This window comes from Agelaius tricolor, unplaced genomic scaffold (assembly GCF_023055355.1).
Source record: "Agelaius tricolor isolate 1412-34295 unplaced genomic scaffold, bAgeTri1.0.p SCAF_6, whole genome shotgun sequence".
Taxonomy (NCBI): domain Eukaryota; kingdom Metazoa; phylum Chordata; class Aves; order Passeriformes; family Icteridae; genus Agelaius; species Agelaius tricolor.
The window spans coordinates 25498435-25519358 of record NW_027269266.1 but is presented as its reverse complement, the minus strand read 5'-3'; the positions used below and the strand labels follow the sequence as shown (position 1 = coordinate 25519358).

Sequence of the window (20924 nt, the reverse complement as noted above, 5' to 3'; positions counted from 1 at the left end):
ATGATGGATCACCACATACTCTTCTGAACGTATAAGAACTTACAAACATGGGGTAGCTTAGTGTACAGCTCATTTTTGCACAGTTTATCTTGGTTGTTATATACAATGTCCAGAATAATTTTATTGTGTCTGTGTCAAAAAATGCTGAGAGAAATAGCAGCAAGGACATTGAGTAACCAGAAAAATCATATTTTTTATCTGACAAGATATAGAGATACAGAACCAGAAAAAATCTGAAAGCTTTCTCATCTTTTTAATACATGAAATAATTCTTTTTTGAGCAAGTCACCTTTGAGAATGTGCTCCCTGAAGTTTTGTAGGTCCTGCTAGGAATTTCTGATCCAGATGACAGTACAGGTGAAAGGTGAGGGAAGTGTGGTCATATACATCAGGCTCTTGGCTGTACTGCATTAGTAGGTGTTTGGGGAGCTTCTGGGTATGTTTGCCATTCAGTAAACTTTGCCCAAAACCTCACTTCTGTCTAGGCTATATAAAAATTCATTTGGGTTTTTTTTCTTGTTTTTTGTTTGATTCATTGTTTGTTTTTTGTGGGTTTGTTTGTTTTGTTGTTTGTTTTGGTTTTGTTGTTGTGGTTTGTTTGTTTGGGTTTTCTTTGTGGTCTTTCTGTTTTGGTTAGTTGGTTGGTTTTTTGGGGAGTGGGGCTTGAGGAAAAGGAAATCCAGTAGCATTCAACAACTGCAGATTATTTGGACTGGAACCTGTGGCTACTGCAAGTCATTGTAACAAAAAGTTTCATATAAAAGATTCAAATTTGAGCAGCCTAAGTGACACGGCTGAAATAAGATTTTGGACAAGACTGAGGATGCACAGGCCTGATTTAAAGAAATGTTACATTGCGGTCTAAAAGAAGATTAGTGCTCAAGCATGGATAAACATTCATTTTCCTTTGGCCTGGTAATTTTTTAAAACTTTATCAAATGGATTGGAAATACTGCTGGATTAAATTCTAATTCAAGGCTAGAAAAGGAATGTTATGGCAAACAACTATACCTCTGCTATTAATGACTGGTTTGATTATAACATATAGAAGTAATTGTAGGCATTCTAGCAAGTATAATGAGATAAAACCAATCAAAAGATACATCTTTCCTGTGGAAACCCTTGATGTGTCAAGAGCAGTTTAATATTTGAGTCACGTAATTTAAAAGAACCTGATTGCAGCTTTGATTCATGACCAAATATTGCATGGCAGGCTCTGAATTCTTCTGAAAACTGGGTGATGTTGCAGGAGTACCTGCCAAGGGTTTCATAAAGTCACATCAGCATCATAACAGCTTGTTTCTGAACAACTGAGCTTTCAATTAGATATTGCTTTGGGTTGATTAAGGGATAATTAGTGTTCCCAGTGAAGGTTTTAGGGTTATAGCTCTTATAAACAAACAACTGAATGTATTATCAGCATGCTCATCTTCATTTAAGACTTTTGTACGTTATTAGTTGCTTTTTCTATTTACAAATTATCTTATCCTTTCAGCAAAAAGCCAAAGAAGCCCCAGAGAAGGCAGAACAACCGACTGAAACCTTTAACCTTGGCTTATGATGGAGACGCAGACATGTAAACTACAACTTCTCGTGGTGACAAATGGAGTTTAAGCTATAGGAATGAAATCAGAAGATGTCCAAAGCCACAGGGATTTTCTATGGAGTGGAATTAAGTGTTTTGAAATTTTCTTTTTTGTAACTGCACCATAGATAAAGAAGGATGGATTTCATAATGCCTACTGATATTCAAGGTATTATTGCTTTACTTTAGACCATCAGCACCAAGAAATCAGGCAGAATCACATTAATAGACACTGAAGTTGGAGATTTGTGGTGTTTCCTCAGTCTTAGAACTGAGCACCACTTCTGCCTCCAGAATACTGTATCTGACATAGTATTAACACTTGGAAGCCCCTGCATCATTAACCAAGTATAATCAGTACGCATGAGGAGTTTGTACCAAGCTGTCTACGACTCTTTATATTCAAACATAACATATATACTTGGTTGAACCATATGTATTACTCTATCAGATTATATATGTGATGAAGAGCATTTTAGTGCTTAGTACAATATTAACTTTTAACTGGGATTAATCCACTGAGCAAGTTCAACAGTTTGCCAGTTGATGATAACTTGTGTTAACCTGCATTTCAGAGGGCAATGACTCACTTGCAAAATTCTGTCCTGTTACCACTCCAAATTATAAAGGCCTCATGTGTACATCCAGAGAGGAGGCATTCTCAGATTCACTATTTTCTAGTGGTTGGTGTCTGGAAAAAATACCTGCTGTAAATGTTACAATACGTTTCTACTTTCTCTAACTCAAACTGTTGCCTGCATCTTTTTTGCTACATGTAAGGCAAATTTTTGCACTATATTAGTGCAGCATGATATGCACTTAACTAGTATTGCCATAGAAACTGCCTCTTTTCAGAAAGGATAATGATGTATCTTGTGCAAGGAGTGTCAAGCAGACAGGTCTTGAATCCTGAAGAGAGTAGTGTTCAGTTTGGACTGCGACGGGATGGAATCAGCTACGACGTTTGCTGTACTCACACCGTTCCCCATCACAGCAGCCACTTGTACTCTACACCATGGCAGTAATACAAGTGTCTGGTTTCTTGCCCCATCTACCTATACTGGTATAGATTGTCCTGCTGGTTTCTAATTGTACTTTGAAGGCTGTTTATGACTAGATTTTTTATATTTGTTAACTTTGTTAGAAAAAAAAAAGAAAAGAAAAAGAAAAGTGGTTGCCCTGTAATCCTGAGTGACATACTTCTTGTCTAAAAAGGTGTTTTGATTGTTCAACTAAAATAAAATGGTTTTACTTTTTTTCCTTCTGTTAATGAGAGCTCTTTCACTGTTACTGGCAGTGCAATACTCAGAGATGTTTTGTCTTTTCTAATTAGGATAATTCAATAGACTCTTTTAATTATTCAGTTAAAATCCTGAGTGTACTGGCAAGTAAACAATAAGATCAGTAGTTCTGCCATTTTAATACTCATGACTTTTAAAAAAAACTCTGGCAGTATGAAAACTCACTGTTAACCTCTTCCATGCTTATGGCTTTTCAGTGTTAGGCTTCCAAGATGGAGCTCATTGACTTGCCACTCATGTGACATGGCTGTTACGGATGTGCTCCATGACCTGAGAAGGGTTATTCTCCTCAAATGGCTTCTGTGTGCAGCCGGAACGTACAAGTGACTGTGCCACTACTAAGCAATACAAAACTTTATCAGGCAACCTCTCAAAAAGAATTGTTACATAAAGTTCAATATTAGGTTCTCAGGTCTTTTTTATAACCTAAACCACTTCTGCCTACTCATCACTCTATTTGCTCAAGAAGCACCAGGTTTTGCACACTGAGTGAAACTAACTTTGCAAACTTTGGCCCAGATCCACTGAAATCAATGTCAAGACTCTCATGGACATCATATCTGTTCTTAAAAGTACAAACCTTTGTTCTGTGTAGAATAATTCTTGAAACCAATGAGCATTTTGTGGATATTCAAGAGAGATTATGGTCCCACTTTAACTTAGCTGCCATATTACCAGTGTGATGTTACTGCATCAAGAAAATTACCTTCATCCCACTGTGTAGGTTTTCCCCAAATGGGAATGATGAGCAGAGGAACAATGGTAATAATATTTGGTGCAGGTTTAATTTCTCATTTTATACCTTGATCCAGCTGCAGCTGATGAAGTTTCATGGCTGCCTGCCACAGCAGTGGTTCATTCATATATGTGTTTCAGGACTGGAGTATTCAGTCTTACATCACTTTATAAAGGTCCACTGCAAAAATACAAATATTGATAATTTTAATTTTCAGCATTCTTGAGTAGAAAACAATAAAAACCTGCTTGGTTCCTCTTTTGTCAGACACCAAAAAAAGCCCATGGAAAAATGATAAAGTATTAAAGAACAATAAATACATGTGAAAACAGATTTTATAATGATTTCTGGTTTTTTAATAGACTGATTCTGTGTTGTTGAATAGTTTTGAACCAAGAAGGCATTGAGGGAACAGGGTTTCTTTCATTGGCAATGAGTCATCTTTATTTATGACACTGGCTGGTCTTAGCAGGAGCTGTTGCTGAGTTCTTGCCTTGAAGAATTTTATGTCCTAAATCTAAGTATTTAATAACTTAAAGTTAAAGGTATGACATCTCCTTTTCCTTACCACATTAAATGGATAAACAGAGAGATATGAGGGGGATTTTAAGTCTGTTTGGCCTTTGCAATCCATGCAAGTATTTTAGTATGTGTTACATTTTATATCTGATCAGTGAATATCTGGTGCCCATCTGCATCATACTAGGGCTGCATTTAAAATCTAGAGTGTGTTTTTATTATTATTTTTTCTATACAAAACAAAGTGCATGGAAATTTGAAGCCAGAGTGGCTTCCCTTATTATCAAGAAAAAGATACTAGGCTGTAAGGAAGGCTGAAATTTTAGGTAAATCTAAATGTTGCAAAGGTGATTAAGCCCTCTAGCATTGAAATTGAAGTAAATAATACGTGAATTATCAATATAGAATGAAAAGCAATTTGCTTTAAAAATCAGAGTGCTTCTACTAATCCAGTGCCTAAAGCAGCCACTACTGTAGATTATTAGTTTGTGAAAGTAATGTTTCCAGTGATCAAATAAACCATTCAGAAAATAGCAAAGTAGGTATTTTCCTGTTGATGTGGTGGTTTATATTTTTCTTTTAAAAACTGTAGTTTCTAGCTTACTGTGTCTGCTTTGAGTCCTGGAGCAATTCCTTTTTGAAGCTTTGATGCAACTGCACAAGCCTGTTTATATTTGGTATAAAGCATCAATTTTGAAACCCCCTTCCTCCCGCCAAAATGTAATAAAATTTTTTTTCCAATCTTACAATTTGAAGAGAGCAATTTAAAAAGTCTATGTGTAAATCACTGTAAAATATACCTTGAATTAAATGGAAATCTGTCTTTTTACCTTTATGTAAATCGTTAAGAGTTAAGAGTTTATTTTGCCTAACTTAATTTACTTGAATATTTATTTTGTAGAACGAGGAGGCAGCTGTCTGAGGAATGTTTACTTTTTTTTTTGGTTAATGTTAATTTGTAAATTGTGTAATGCATTTTTATTTTTTAAATTATGTACATTTCTTTTTTAATGCACAAAATGTTTACGTACAACTACTACTGCAAATTTGTGTATATTGTCACTAAGCTTTATTCAGTTAATACAGATGATGGGAAAATGTAACAAGTCTTACATTTTCATCTGGGTTATTTTTACATAACTGATGTATTGCTGACAATAAATATAAACACAAAATCATTTAATGTCTTTTTTTAATAAATGTAGTATTCTATGCTGGGATAGAGTAACAATAAAAGCCAGATCCCTAAAATATGACCACCTTTTAAATAGTCTCTTCTTTTTTCTGAAAGGCATTAGCAAACATATTCTTGTTAAAATTAGTCTTTCTATTTAAAAAGAAAAATACTTTCTGATGCTATGGTAACAATCAAGTCTGTTGCTACAGTCCTAGCTGACCTGGAAATTTACAAAACATATTTTGTCAAGTGATAAATATCCAATAAATGAAATTGTAAAAAATAACCTTTTCTTCCTTGCCACTTTTATATCAGAAAAAATAACCCTTCTGTAGAAAATAAGGGGTCAATCAAGATCTCACTAAAAGACATCTATTCACTTCAAGTCAAGCTGAATCTCTCACTGTCCCTACACAAGAAGAAAAAGAACAAAAGAAGTCACTTTGCACTTTTTCATCATTGCTCATATTCAATCTCTGTGCTCTCCAAAATTCAATTCTTTCCATGTCGAGTTCTGCTGTGTAATTTTCACAGCATATCATGGGGGTTTTTCCTGTTTCAGTAGCTATTACCTCCCCAGTAACCTTTCCAAGCTAACCCCTAAAAGATTTAAACACAATTTTGAGAGCACACAACTCTGATTTTCAAGGCATTTCAGGATTTTCACAAGTAATTCCCACCTACCTTTTCTCCTGCTGGAATCCACAGAAAAACCACAGAAGCATTGATCTTCAATTCCCACCTAAAACCTAATAGATGAATAGAGGAATTTCAAGATCATTTAAATGTGTTTAATTCAATACAGGCAAAAATTCTGTAACCAGTTAAAAAACATCTGAGAAGAAAATTTAAATTCTCATTTAAATTTAGAGAATTAGTTGTGGTATAATGAAGATGGTAGAGTCTTCACATTCAGTAAAGAAAATGTGGTAGGATTTTGGCAACTGTTTGCAAGACTTTTGAATTAATGGGAAAGGGTCGTCTTTATTTTAAAAAGAATCCCAAAACATTAGAGGAGAGTATGATTTTCTAGTACAAGTGTGATGAAAGGACATGAAGTGAGAGGTAAATCAAGAGACTTAGATAAGCTTTGTAAATGTTTTAGCCTTCTAGTAATGTGAAAACCTACAATATTGGAGAACCTAGAAGATCTAGAAAATTATCCTGCTGAAACAGAAGTGAATTTTAGCAGCTTGAGCTACTTGGCATCACTATCAGTTTAGCTACAGAAAATGTTATCTCTAAATTTTCTGATTGGGTTTTTGGTTTTGTTTTGGTTTGGTTTGTTTTGCTTTGGGGTTTTTTTTTCATACAAGAAAGCTGGCTGTCTATCCAAAAGTAGGTAATGACCAGGCAGATGAACAAACACTTGCATTTTTTTGGGACAGGGTAGGGATGGGTTGGGTGTGTATCTGTGTGTATATCTTAGTCTCTGCTTGCCCATTCATTTATTTTTCAGCAGAGGCTGAGGGTGTGTCATTTTGCTTTCCTTCATTTGGGAAGTGCCCCTGGTTGTGGAGGGCATTTCCTGTGGGAGCATCCTGGTGAAGCATCTCTACATCCTTTTGTAACAGGCATCTTTTCTTAGTCCTACTTAAACAGAAAAGTGGGAAGGTCTTGGGATTTCTGCTGGTCAGAGTGACCCCAAGATGCGTTAGAAAGTCTCTTTTCCCAGCCCAGCAGTCGAAGAAGGAGTCAGGATTCATCTGTTCTCGTTCTCAAGGTTGTTTATTGTTTCTTATCTATGAAATTCTTTCTCTGGCCTGCCGAGGTTTGTTCAGCAGGTCAGAGAGAGGCACATTGATGCCCTCAGGGCCGTGTTATTTTTTATACTAAAAACTACATGTACATTATTTACAATAGTTTCCCAATACCTATCACCTATGTAAGACAGTGAGTTTCTACCTTAAACCAAGACAAAAGTGCCAGCATCACCCAGAACATGGAGGTTAGGAAGAAGAAAGAAGAAGGACAGGGTACGTCCAAATTCCTCCATCTTGTGACACTGAGCCCCCATTCTAAAACCCCCAAAAATCAATTTTTCACCCCATGACAAACTAACTATTATTCTATTTAAACTCTCTTGACTTGTAATTCTTCATACAAAGGTGGTAATTTTTTCCATGGGTCAAAATCAAAGTCACAGGTGTTTTGGGCTTTGTGCCAAGGTCTCTGAGCCCCCTGGCAGGGGTTCAAGCCATCCAGGATAGCCAGAGAGATGTCCTGAGTTCCAACAGGAAGGCTTACTTCATGGCACATCTGAAATGATGTTGGGCATTTGCCATTCCTCTTTGTGCTGTCAGGCAGCTCTGCTCTGGGACAGGGCTGAGCCTCAGGAGAGCACAGCAGTGTCAGGGTGACAGGTTGTTAACACCAACCTGTGGCTAAATCCACACCCCTGGCCCTTCCAGCCTGAAGGACAAGCCATTTCTGGGACTGATACTCTGAGCTGCCTTGGCAAGTTGATGCTGTTGGAGGCTGCCTAATCCTGCTCATCCTGGTTTGGTCAGGTAAGAGCTCTGCTGGAAAGAGGTGGGTGGAAGACGTGCTGAGCACAGCTCAGCTGCAGGCCCTGGCACTGGGGGAGGCAGAGCACACAGCCTGCATGGACAGAGCTTGAAGGAGGCTATTATACCCCCAACCCCCCAGCCTTCTAAAGGCTCTGCTGGGAGCCCCAGGACTGATTTGGACCCCCTTTAGGCGAGGGAAAAGTCCTTTGATTTGTCACTATGGTGAAAGTAAACTTAGCCACAGGATCATAATCCATGATCATAGCTCTTGTTGTTTTCCATTTTCAAAGAAATCTCTTTTCAAACAGTTCAAGTACTAAACCTATTTATTTATATTATGGGTTGATGTATCTAAAAATCTTTGTCTTTTCTGAGAAAATAGGATTTGGTACTTGTCAGTTTATAGATGAGGGTTTAGAGGCTCCCATGTCTGTTTTAATACTTTGTGGACTTTATTCAGAACCTAGCCCTTAAATTTATCAGAATTATATTCCAAAATCGCAATTATAAAATTAATGAGGTTTTCTTTTATTTTCAAAACTGCCCTTCAGAGTATCATATAATTCTTTAAAATGGCAGAAAATTGTTTCTCAATCAGTTTTGTTTAGCTTAAAAATAAAAAATGTTTCATCGCAATTTCAGTGTTGCATTTCAAAACAAATATAATTTTTTCCTTCTCTGAATAATTACAATTCAAGAGCAAACCCTCTTTCTTACCTATACATGGCAAAATGTGACTTAATTCTCAGCTTCTTAACTCCTTCCAGTGCTGCTCCTTAAGATATCTATAGGGAAATAACAACATGACTTGAGCCTGGGACCAGAATTTAGTTAACAATCCTGTGACTGGACATTCAGTTTGTTGGTGATCCAGTACTGACTGATTATTTTTAATGCACTGCCCAATGAAGTCCCACTAAAACCTCTCCCAAGCTGAACCCAAACTAATTTACACAACTTGTGCCATGTAAAATTATGAAATTGTTATATAAGACAAAGGGTTACATTTTGTGTCTTGATTTCCTACTCTAACTCAATTCCCTGAACAGCTTTATTCCTGTGCCCCCATTGTGTCTTGATGCTTGACACAACTGCCAGATTCCAGCCTTATGTGGAACTTTTCTGATTTGTACTGAGTGCTATCATAGCCTCAATTCTCTTTTGATGTGTCTTCTCACTCTTAAGATTGCAGTGAGACAACAAGAGTTGCCAGTTGACAACTTACAAGTACATGAAAACACGCTGTCAAAAGTAAAAATATGCATATTTAAAATGTGAATTTTGAAGCTGAAGTAATATTTTCCTCTCTTCCTGCAACTAAAGAAGCAACTTAGAAACCTTGAAGATACCTAATTCAGTTTAGAAACCTTGAAGATACCTAACTCTATGTATTTTAATCATGTCATTCTATTGTTGTTACTTTACATTTTTCTCTACTGTTCCCCTTTTATACTCATTTTAATTTTAATTGTAAAATCATAGTAAGGGCTCTCCTGTGTGTATAATCATAGGAGGGAGAAGTCTCTCTTTGAAATCCTGACTGTGATATGACAATAAACAATCATTAACATAAGCTCAAATTCTCATTACCTATTATTTTTCCAAGAATTCCAGGGTGAAACCTTGGTGAACTAGTTTGGAAATATTCTTAGGCTGTAACATCCCTAAAGAGTGAATCACCACAGGAATCAAACAACATCCCTATTCCATGAGCAACTCCATGGCAGGAGGTTATTCATATTTCCTGTTTTGGAATGTTATTTTAAACACACGTGGATGTTCTGATTTTAGTTACTTTCTATAAGCTATACCAACAATCTAAAGTTATGGGTAGTACAGATGATCTTGAAGTATATTTAAAATGGTTTCTTAGAGGTGTCAAGCATCATCCATGTGTTAGGAGATCTGTGTTCAGGTAGATATTCTGTATGCAAGGTCAGGAGTGACATCTCCATGCATGCATCTTTCAATTTTGGATCTCATTTTCAGTTTTGATTTTCCAAAAATGAAATTGTCATAATTTAATTTGATTTTTACTGAGATAATAGAGATTAAAACACTTCATGTACTCAGTACTGAGGAAAATTACTTCTCAGCCCCAGGTCTGCTCCTTGTCAGCCAGAGGGCTGAACCCATGTAAGCTCCAATTTGGTTATTACTCCCCAAAACATAAACTAACAGTTATTAATAAAGGCCCTGTGACCTACAAGCAAAGAACCAATTTCCCATACAGAGTCTGACTCCCAACATATTCTGAAAAACTGGTAGGAAATGAAGTTCCACTGATTCAGTCTTACCTGCTTTTAACAAAACAATGTTGGTGTCTTCCTTACTGCTTTGTTTCTTCAATCTTCACAATGAAGAATTCTGTAGCTCCATTTTGTGAGAGGAAATTGGTGACACCAGGATTCACTCAGCCAAGGAAAGAAAAAAATAATTAGCTGGTAGTTTTGTGACTGCCTGAAGTTGAATTTAATGAACTCCAGCAAAAGCTTTCTGCAACATTAGAGCAGCAGCTGGAGCAAAATCCTACATTTCTGTCTTAAAAGGCCTTCACTTACAAGTTGATGAGCAAAACATTAGTAGCAGTCATTTTTTCAGTTTTACAGAAATATAAAAGGAAGATTTGCAGCACAAGTGAGATGTTAATTGTCAATCTCACACTGACTCTCCAATCCTATTGCAGAACTGCAGTGCTGAAGTGCCAGAGCAGAGGTCCAATGGCCTCAAGACTGCAAATGGGCTCCTTCAGAAAGGCAAAACATTATTTACATTGAAAATTGCCATACTCCATCTGTCTAACTGCATTCACTTTGAAATGAGGTGGTACTGCAGTGACAAGGCTTTCATCTGCCACCTTAGATCCATGGAATGGCAGTGCAGTATGTTGCTCCAGAATACCTCATGGGTCTCATCAAAATGCTGTGCCATGACATATTAAAGATGTCTTTATGTTTAACAAATTCTTATGAGCTATGGAGCCGTCTGCTATTATTTAAGGATTCATATACCAATAATAACACTATAGAGATTATAAGAAAATAATAAAAGTGATAATACCATTTATTATTACTTGATTTACATTGTTTAAAGCTTTTTATATTCTATTTAAGCAGTTGTCAATTAGCATGCAAAACATCCTGGGCAGTGTCTGTTTAACTATACTGAATTACAGGCATAACAAGAAATCACATATCCTGCAACAGGATTGGGAGGGTTGTTGGTTTGTTGATTTTTATTTTTTTTTAGTAGTAGTAGGGACACAGGGCAATTAAATAAAAGTTCACTAAATTGCTTTTAAAGAGGAAAAATATTATTTTAAAGAATTCTCTAAATCACTGTATTCAAATTGCTTTTCAAAAAAGCCTCCCAGATCTACCATTTACTATACACTCCCTAAGGACAAGGAAGTTAATTGTGGTCTCAGTTTCTCTGTGGAGAGTTGGCACAATCAATGTCTTCAAATTCTCAGAGCCTTTTTCTTTTCTTCTTTTTCTTTTTTGTTTGTTTGTTTGGCTGGTTGGTTTGGGTTTTTGTTTGTTTGTTTGTTTGTTTATGGGGGGAGGTTTGGATGGTTGGTTGGTTTAATTTTGGGGTTTTCTTGTTGTTTTGCAGGTGGCTTTTTTTTGTTTTGGGTGGGTTTATTTGGGTGTGGGAGGGAGGAGAATCTTTCCAATTGTTCTATTCATCAACATTGTACATATTTGACTGGCAGACACATGTATCCACATCTGTGTGTTTTTATTCTACATCCATTTGGTTTTTTATTATTTATAATTTATTCTGGAAGTCTATCAACCCAGGTGAACTAGTTGCTAAGAGCATCAACAGAGGAGAACAAGTCAGAATAGCAGGAAGGGTTCCACATGTCTGCATTTAATTTGTACAGTAGGACCACAGTATAAGATAGCAGTAAGAAGCAGTGGTTCTGTGCAGAATAGTGTTTAAGACTCTAACATGATGATTGCAGACCTGGAGCTGGACAGAACTGGTTTTAGAGATAACAAAGAAATAGTGTCTAACATACACAAAAGACACCATATCTAGTAAATTTGGTATAATATGGAACAACAGACCAATGCAGACAGAGCAAAAGTGTAAAAGGATTTTGACAGACACGTAAAAATGGCCCCAAATTGATCCTAGAGTGAGGATTAACACAAAAATCATATTCCTCACATTGAAAAGCTCCAGAGGCTGGCAATTCACTAACACCCCACCACTGCCACCAGTATGAAACCCCACCAACCTCAGCACCCAGAGGAGCAGAGACATCCCTAACACAGGGAGATAGGCACTAGGAGTTGTGTATAAAAACATTTTAACTACATTAACCTCCTTTTTTAAACAGTTGGGTCTGGAATAGCAGTGGTTAGAGTGCTACATTTTCAGTTATGGTAATAATTTTTTAGCTTTACCTATATAAGGAGCAAGATTTTGAGTGTAACAACTCTGCAGCAGCAGAGAGAATTCTGGGGCAGATTGATGAGAAAAAAAGGATAGATGACTTTTTGAGTTATATGAATAGACATACATTAATCTTCTCTTCGTACATCAAGTTCTGAAAAGGAAACAAAAAACCTTGAAAGCTAGATACACTCTGGCTTCAAATCATTACAAAAATGTGTAGAAATGAAAGAAAAGGTTGTCATTACCTTGGAGGTATTTCTTGCTATTTTTAATTAAGAAATTCAGGCTAGTTTTGTAGGATAGTTTAATTTAGAACAGAAGCAAAAATCCTAAATTTACTAAAACTGCATTATGTGCAAAGCATTGTGATTAAAAAAAGAATCAACAATTACAATTATTATACAAATATATTAATATTTTTGAGCATGAATAGGACTTTTATCTGAACCCTAATGGCAGAAGTTGTGCCACAAGGGTGACCAGTTGCACTAATTTTGTCCACCTAATATACCAATGGGCTAGAAAACTGTTCAATGTGGACAGACAACTGGTTAATGCTAAAAAATACTGACTGAGCAGACATGGCAAAGAAGCCTGTGGGCTAGTAATGGGAAGTATTAAAATTATGAGCAACTGGAACAAAAAAGTGCCTGAAGTGAACTAAAGAGTAGCTGGAATTAACTGCAAAACACTGCAAGATAGAAGTAGGGGAAGAAAGAAAAGCAAGGGGAAATATGTCATAAAGCAATAAGCCACAGCAAAATCTGACATGATCAAGAACATGACAAAGCATGTGCTGTGAGGCTTCCTCAAGAGCAGAGTAGAATTACTTCAAAATATCTTACATTTGTGATAGCTAATAGACAAATAGTGCCTTTAACTACAGCTCAGCAAATGACTGGTGAAGACAGGGACAGAATAAGCAAAGAATTGCTTAGCAGTTGTACAATACCTTATAAAACAACTTCCTAGCAAAAGATATTAATGAGTGGAAAATCTTAAATTAATCTTTAAAGAATAATAAAAATGCAAACTTTTCACGGCACCCTGACAGGCTTTTTTTCACATTTACACACTCAAGCCAAATATTATTTGTGTCAGGACTCACTGGCCAGCACTTGTCCACCAGCCACTTTATCTGGCAGACTTAGGTGGCTTCAACTTTTATGATGGGGCCCAATTTCTTTTGAACTTGTGCCATCTCTTAGCATCTCCTGCTCTTCTGGTTCCAGGTTAGGTTAGAAGCAGATCTGGGGTATGGTCTACAGCAGGTACCATTGCCAGAAATCATACAAGACAAGAAGCAGGGGAGCTGGTCAGTCTTCATTTCCATCACTGTGTGACTGTTCCCTGAGCAGCAAGGATCACAGCACACAGGGAAGCACCTGAAACATGCCTGCCAACCCCACAGCATGGAGAAAAGAGTCTTGGCCTGAAGAGAGAGGAAGTATATTGACTTTCTAATTAAAAACAAAACCCTGACAGTCCTTTGGTGAAAAGCCTTATCTTTTCAGTTGTAGGCCCTTTATCTATAACCATGATGAAAATTTTCTGTAGACTTTGGTGATGTAGTTGCACCTGGATGTCTTTAGCAAAACAAATGCCTATTTCATAGTCTTTCGATAGCAAGCAGAGTCAGGCTTCTGTTTCTTCTCCACAGAAGACCACTATATTGCTGCAAGATGAAATATTTCAACCACCAGGTTTGGCTTCACCACCTACAACCAGAGCCTGCATGACTTCCCAAAACCCTCTTTAGCACTCAGGATTCTCATGCACTGGACTCCCAGGCAAAGTACCTCGAGGTGAAATTGTGTCTGTAGCCATAAAACAGGTCCACTCAGTTTTGATTCCCAAAAGTTGCCCTATGGTTTAATGAGAACAGGGCCAAGGCTCAAGGCTTGAGCACCAAGTTCTGTACATATGTACAGTGATATGAAACATGGCTGTGTGGGCCTATGGAAACAAACCACAGCCACAACAATGGAACAATTTATAAGCAATCATGCTGTTAGGAAAGGGTGAAAAAAATGGGGAAAAGCAGCTCAGCTTATTTGCATAGCAGAGGGCCAGAGCAGCAACACAACTCTTCTGAAAGCATGTAATAGCAAATGATTCAAAGCATAAAAAAAAGTCAGCTTCACTGAAGTGGGTATAAAAATAACTCACTGGTCAGCCTGACTCACCAGCCTAGATGAGACATTTAGGTAAACATATAAACTTTACAAAACTTTCTAGCACTAAACTCCTTAATTATTGCAACTTTTTTCTGTTTCATAAATAAAAACTGAAAAAAATAAGGTCTGGGTACATGGCAAAACAACAGAAATTACAAAAGCAATGACAGGTTGTGAGGACTTTAAATGACTCAGGAGATCAATTAATAGACAATATGTGAAATGAAGCAATACAAAATAATTTTTTTCACAGTATCTGCTTTGATCTTACAGCTTGTGCTAGAAGCAGCAGTTCCAGTGAGTACTGGGCTGTGAAGAGCAGAGAGCTGCAACAGCATTATGAGACTGTGCAGCAGCAGCAAGGACAGCCAGCCAGCCAGAGAGCTCCCACATTTGCATGTTTCTCTTGTCCAATGCTAATAACTGTTCAAGAAACAATAAAACACAGAAAGAAAAGAGAGTACTCACAGAACATGGGCAAACTGGTGTGAAAACCCACAAGCATCTCCTCCCAGAGTCAATACCACAGAATTTCAGATTCATTACAACACAGAATCCACCAAGAATGCTATGGTATCTTGACAGCAGTTTGATTTGAAGGCAATAAATGAAGCATTTATTTAAACTACAAGGGAAGAAATAGAAAAAATCAAGGTCATAGAGGATTTGATATGTCTGATTTCATATCATCAATTGTAATTCTTAAAAGATTTGAAATTTTAAAAATAAATGGAACATGCCTCCTTGGAATATACATACAGTAACATAATACTGTAAATATCTATTTTCCTGCTCACTTTTACAGAAGAGACCCTTGCTATGTACAACATACATTTGCACACCACCTTGTAAGTAAAGTAGCCATGGCCTGAATGCTGTGGAAACCCAGGGCCCTGGGAATATTTCTCTGTCTGCTCTGGGGTGCCCTGACCCCCAGGGGAGCACTGACTTTCACCCTCATTCATGGAGAGAGTTTCCTAGACTTCAAGATAGACTAGAATCCACTAAAGTGTGAAACAGATTATAGAGAGTAGTGTAGGTATATCACTGAGGTGAGAAGTTTAGGTTTTGGGATTTTTAGTACGTTGTGGATGGAAGCAAGATGGAGGGCACAGGATGTTGTCCTGGGTTTCTTTTTCATGCTTCTTCTTCTTCTGTCTTTATGGGTTTGGTGGCATTTTGTAATTGGCCAGAAAAGTCTGCATTGTAGGGTCTTTATTGGATTAAAAGGGAAAAAAATCTAGGTGTCAGCTCTCAGTTGGATAGTTTAGTCTTAAAAGACCTTGTAATAAGAGATTGTTGGCCATTTTGTGCTTTGCTAATGAAAAGCTACCAAACTCACAGTTGTGAGACTGTTTTACTGATAAGAAATAATAAACACCTGAGTCCAAACATGAATTACTGTCTCAAATGCCTTCAATCCAGACCCAGAGAAACTGATTGAATGCCAAGGATGGCTCCCCCTGCAAGAGCTGGGAATTTCCCAGGCAGTGCATAGATGGAGCCATCACGAGGCCTCTCTGGCACTGAGGGGAGTTTTAGTGCTGGTTAAAGGAGAGGCAAAGGAGAAGAGCAGCTCTGTTAAGGCCAGATGTGCCATGTTGGTTGTTCTCAGTTCTAGAGAAGACACCAGTCCATGGGCCATCATTGGTGCAGGTGCATCCACAAGGACTCCAGAGGATGCTGTTAAAGGCTTAACTACTCAGGGAAGTGCACCTATGCTTCCAGGTGTCATTGTGGTACTTGAGATGCTGCAAAACAGAGGGAGACTGTTAATACTTTCTTAGAACTTCATATTATGTTCTATAGAACTGTTTGACTTTTTGAAAAGAACATGTTTATGCTTCTGTGTGCTTTTTCAAGTCCATATTGTATGGAATTGCTTAGTTTCCTTTTAACCAGTCCAGTAAAACCAGGTGCCCCCACCTTTTTTACTGCTGTGAAGGTAATAACACCAGTTATTAAAATCCCATTGTGTAGAGTCCCAATGTTCTTGCCTTAGAAAAAGAACAAAGACTCAACAGTTTCAAACATTTTCCCCTCTTCCATTAAAAGCCCCCTGTAGTCTGAGGTAAAAGCAATTTAATAAAGCCTCCTTCTGATGTTTACAGCTTTAAAAAGAAGAAAGGATTAACTTCAGAAAAGTTTAAAAGAACACCAAAAAAAATTGGGGGCATGTTTTTCTGTCACTTTTGTGATGTCCTCTGAACACTTTCACATGTCATCAGACCAATTAGCCAAATGGAGACCTGTCAGTGAAAAAAAACTGAGCCAGAATGACTTCATAATTTAGCAGGAATAGCACCTTTTCAAACAGTACCATCCAACTTTCATTTCTTTGAATCAAAGAGACACTTCAAACAAGTTAGATTATCAGCAAAGAACCATAACTGACGAAAAAAAGTGATGGACCAAGACAAAAAGATTAATCAAACAGAGGTGCAAATGAAAGCCATGAATCTTTGGCAACAAACATTAGTCTTCGCATGTCAAAACATGAATGAGGAACAACTTCACAACATTTTTCAAGTGCTAATTATCACAAACTTTAGACTCCTGAAAAATTTACTGATAGTTAAAAACTGATCTTTTTGTATATATATATATATATATATATATATATATATATAAAGTTATGTGTATGTATATATGTGTGTGTGTGTGTAAAGACATGTGTGTACCTGGAACTACCAGTGTGTTTCATTGTCTTGGTACAAGACCAGGGAGGGAAGACAAAGTGTTGCATCAGAGCCCTTCCTACAAGTATAAGGTGGTTTTAGTTTGTGTATGTCCCACATCCATTGCTGGGGGCCTAGATCTGGAAACAATACTAATAATACCATTAATAAATTGTAATAAATAAATAATACCATTAATGATCAATGGATGTAGGAATAACTGCACACAGGGTACCAGCTATCTGAGCAAGGTACCAGTGAGCCAAGACATTTAAGCCCAAGCTATAAGATAATTTTTGAATATGTAAGGCCTTAATTTGGATATGTGGATGACAATGCATTTTCAAAGGCTTCTCCTTTGAGGGCCTGACTGTCACAACCACATTTTCATTCTTGCAAAAAACCAGAGAGAATACAACACCTAGGAGCCCACAGGAGGCACCCAGGTGTCCAGGGCTCTGCCTTATGTTTTTGAAGGTCTGAAAAAAGTAATGACGCCCTCTGGATAAGTATTTGTTGAAGTGAAAGACAATTATTAATTTTTGAGCCTAATATTATCCATTACGAGCTCCGGTTGTGTTTATTACTATTTTCCTCTAATCTTAAAAATCAAATAACATCTCTCTCAGAAATGAAAACACATGCACTACCAAGAAAAGTAACATCTCTTTTTACTATCAGTGATAAGCACAGTTCAATGCAGAGTGAAACCTCCCAAGAACTAAGATGGACACATTCAAACACATTACCAAGTTAAAAAGAAGAAGAAGGTCTTCTTCTCACAAGAGGTCGCTCCCCAGTTAATCCTGCCCTTTACCAGAGGTTAGACTGAGGAAAGTTAATGACGGGCCTGCAACAGAGACCCATATACAGAAGAATAACTTTGATAATACCTTGTTTATAAAACCAAGTTCTGCCCTATTTTTACTCTTGGAGTCTACAATCATTAACACTATTACCAGAGGGTTTGTTACTCTCTTCATGCCAGTGCTTCTACAATGCAACAGCTGCTTCCAATTCACGGCTCAGTAACAGATGGGTATGAGAGCTCCTGCACTGAACACATGAATAATGAACAAGGCATACTTTTTGGATGAGAACTACAAAACTGAAGTGTCTCTCTTGCCCTCTGCTTCTTTCTGGGTTGATGTTATTCCTACTTTATTATTGTTCTTTCAAAGATTTTCTTTGGAGAGAACGCTGGAATTAAATTGCTTCTCCACTTTTGGCTGACTGCAAAGCTGCTGCCAAGGAACAGTGTCACCAATCTCCCTCACAAACTACAGCAAACAGCTTCTAAGACAAACTCTGCCAGCTGATTTTGTCTGGCAGCGCTGATGCTGAAATGTGCACTGGGCTTATATAAGAGGAGAGAAGAGTATTTGGTAGCAGGCAATAAAATGAAGAGACAAAGCTCATGAAATTCTAAGCCAGTGTGAGCTTATATGTTTTGAGAATGAATAAAAGATAGAAAATGAGAATAGAAATGAACACATGGGTAATGCCAATATTTCATATTTTGTTATTGGAGAGCCTCATTACCTGAAAAATATTGAGTCTTTTACTGTGAAAACACCTCGGCTCGCTCTGAAAAATCTTATCTCTGTATCCATCACAATCTTCAGGTGATGAATATTTTGGATATGAAAAAATGACTTTTTTTTTTCTGGCTAAGGACATATCTAGTCTAACCTACTTTTCCCACCTAGACACAATACCTGACTTCTTGCAACCCATCAGCATTTGTGCATTTCAGCATCAATTGGCAAGCTGTGAGTCTAGCAAAAGCAGAACATTGCCTTTGCTGGAGCCCTGCAACAGTGCCTTTAACTTTCACTTAAAGACAGAGGAACTCTCTCTGCTGCTGTAACATGACAATCCTGCGCTTGGTAGGCAAGATGCAGAGATGAAAATAAAATAAAATAAAATAAAATATAAAATAAAATAAAATAAAATAAAATAAAATAAAGCCATTGGGTAGGGAGAAGGTAGGAGATATCAGCCATATCTTTCCCGGTGAGAACACTGCCTTTCGGAAAATCAAAATTTTTGATCTCCATCTCCAGGATGCAGCACTCGGCAAACGCTGTAAGTTTTGGAGCTCTGTGAGTTTCCTTTCCCCGTGCGGGTCCTGCCGGCGGTGCCGCTGTCCCTGCAGCAGCGGGAGCGGCCGCCAGGCGGCGCTGCGGGAGGGAGGCGCGCACGGAGATTCCCGCCGGGAACGCGGATGCTGCTGTCACACCCTGGAGATGCGCGTCTCGAAAATCCTCCCAAAGACGCTGTCTGTGTAGCAGACGTAGAAATAAAATCAGGGCAATGTGGAGATTTAGAGGCCCGGATTATTGTGCTGGGAAGGTCCCATCAGAGACCAAAATTTCCTTTTTCTATTGCTGCTCTCATTTGCATCTCTTTGCATACAGAATTGCACTGTCCACTACAGTACATCTGGCACATCCCTGCTCTGCCAAGGTTTTCCCTGGCTTTAGCTGTCACCGCTGCCACTGCCCCAGCCCTTTGTGCTGCTTTTTTGCCGATTTAGCACTCCTAGGAACATGGACACGGAAAACTGCAAGATACAGGTCTCCCATCTTGTGAAAAATGCATATTTTTTGATTGGCTCTTCACAAATATTAAAATGAATATTATATGGGTTGTGTTAGAAAGTAATGCTGTATTAATTCCCTTAAGTAGTGTGGTAAATACAGGTTTAGGTTATAACAAAACATAGAAAGTATGCTATATAGGATACCTTTTTTTCTAAAGAAGGGACTTTCACCAAAATAGCAGTCACAGGACACCTAAATCTTTCAGAGAAAGGGAATTTATTGCTCCATTATCAGGACAAATTAACTTCTTCCCTCCTCGCACAGCCAGGATGATGCCATTAGGAATATGAGGAAGAAGTTGACACTGACCAGACAGAATCCTGTATTTGAATGGAATTATTGCATCATGTATGAGGTGTATGAATATGCAACAGGCTAGTGTTTTTAAGGGTTAATCCTTTGTTAACAGGTGTCCTTTTTCGGGCTTGTGCTGCCCAGAAAAAGGTACCTGGACGTCTGTAACTCTTTGTTTCTATTTTCCCATATTGTCCTAATTCAAATTGTCCAAATTATTATTACTCTAATTGTATTACTATTTTTATAACCATTTTATTGCTATTAAACTTTTAAAATTTTAAAAACAAACGATTGGCGTTTTTCACACATCTGATATCAGACACAGATATAAATTCAGGGCTGGACAGAGGGAATTAATGACCTCCTTCAAGCTCTTATTCATGCAGCCCCGTGTCTCTCTCGCTGCCAGCATCTGCAGCTGAATGTGACACATGGTAAAAGTCTAATGAACACACAACGATTTTAAAGAAAGTTTCAGTGCTATGAATAAGCTTTAAAAAGAAGTTGGAAGTAAAGTGGCAAGACAGAAGGAAACAATACAATGGCATTTTCTGATGAGATGATTCAAAGCAGAGTTCGTGCTGCTGCTGAAGAGCAGGTACAATCACATGCACCAATCACCAGCTTCTGTAAAAAAATGGAAGAAAGGAGTAAGAACCAGAAGTTTAAGTTTTTCAAACATTTTCAGGAAATGGATCCATAAAGGCAAAAGTGAATCCTAGGTAAAAAGACCAATCCTATGAAGGGAGTGGCATTCTTGCTGAAATTAAAATCTGCAGAGTGATTTTGTCTCATTCCCTGCAGAAGCTCAGCAAAGTGGACAAGTGGTACAGGAAAGAAGCTTAGACACAACCATTTGATACACATATAACAGTGAGGCCTTTCAAAACAACTGTCTAGGTTTCCATTAAATCTCACATCCGTATTT

The 20924-nt window shown here is 37.7% G+C and overlaps 1 protein-coding gene across 1 annotated transcript in view; it reads left to right on the top strand.

Annotated features, from left to right (window-relative positions):
- Positions 1-5398, top strand: part of THSD7A (thrombospondin type 1 domain containing 7A) — a 254024-nt gene extending 248626 nt beyond the window's left edge. Inside the window, exon 30 of the mRNA XM_071429098.1 lies at positions 1496-5398. Coding sequence (XP_071285199.1) covers positions 1496-1580 — 85 coding nt within the window. The 3' untranslated portion in view covers positions 1581-5398. The remainder of the gene's footprint in view (positions 1-1495) is intronic.
- The last annotated feature ends 15526 nt before the right edge of the window (positions 5399-20924 follow it).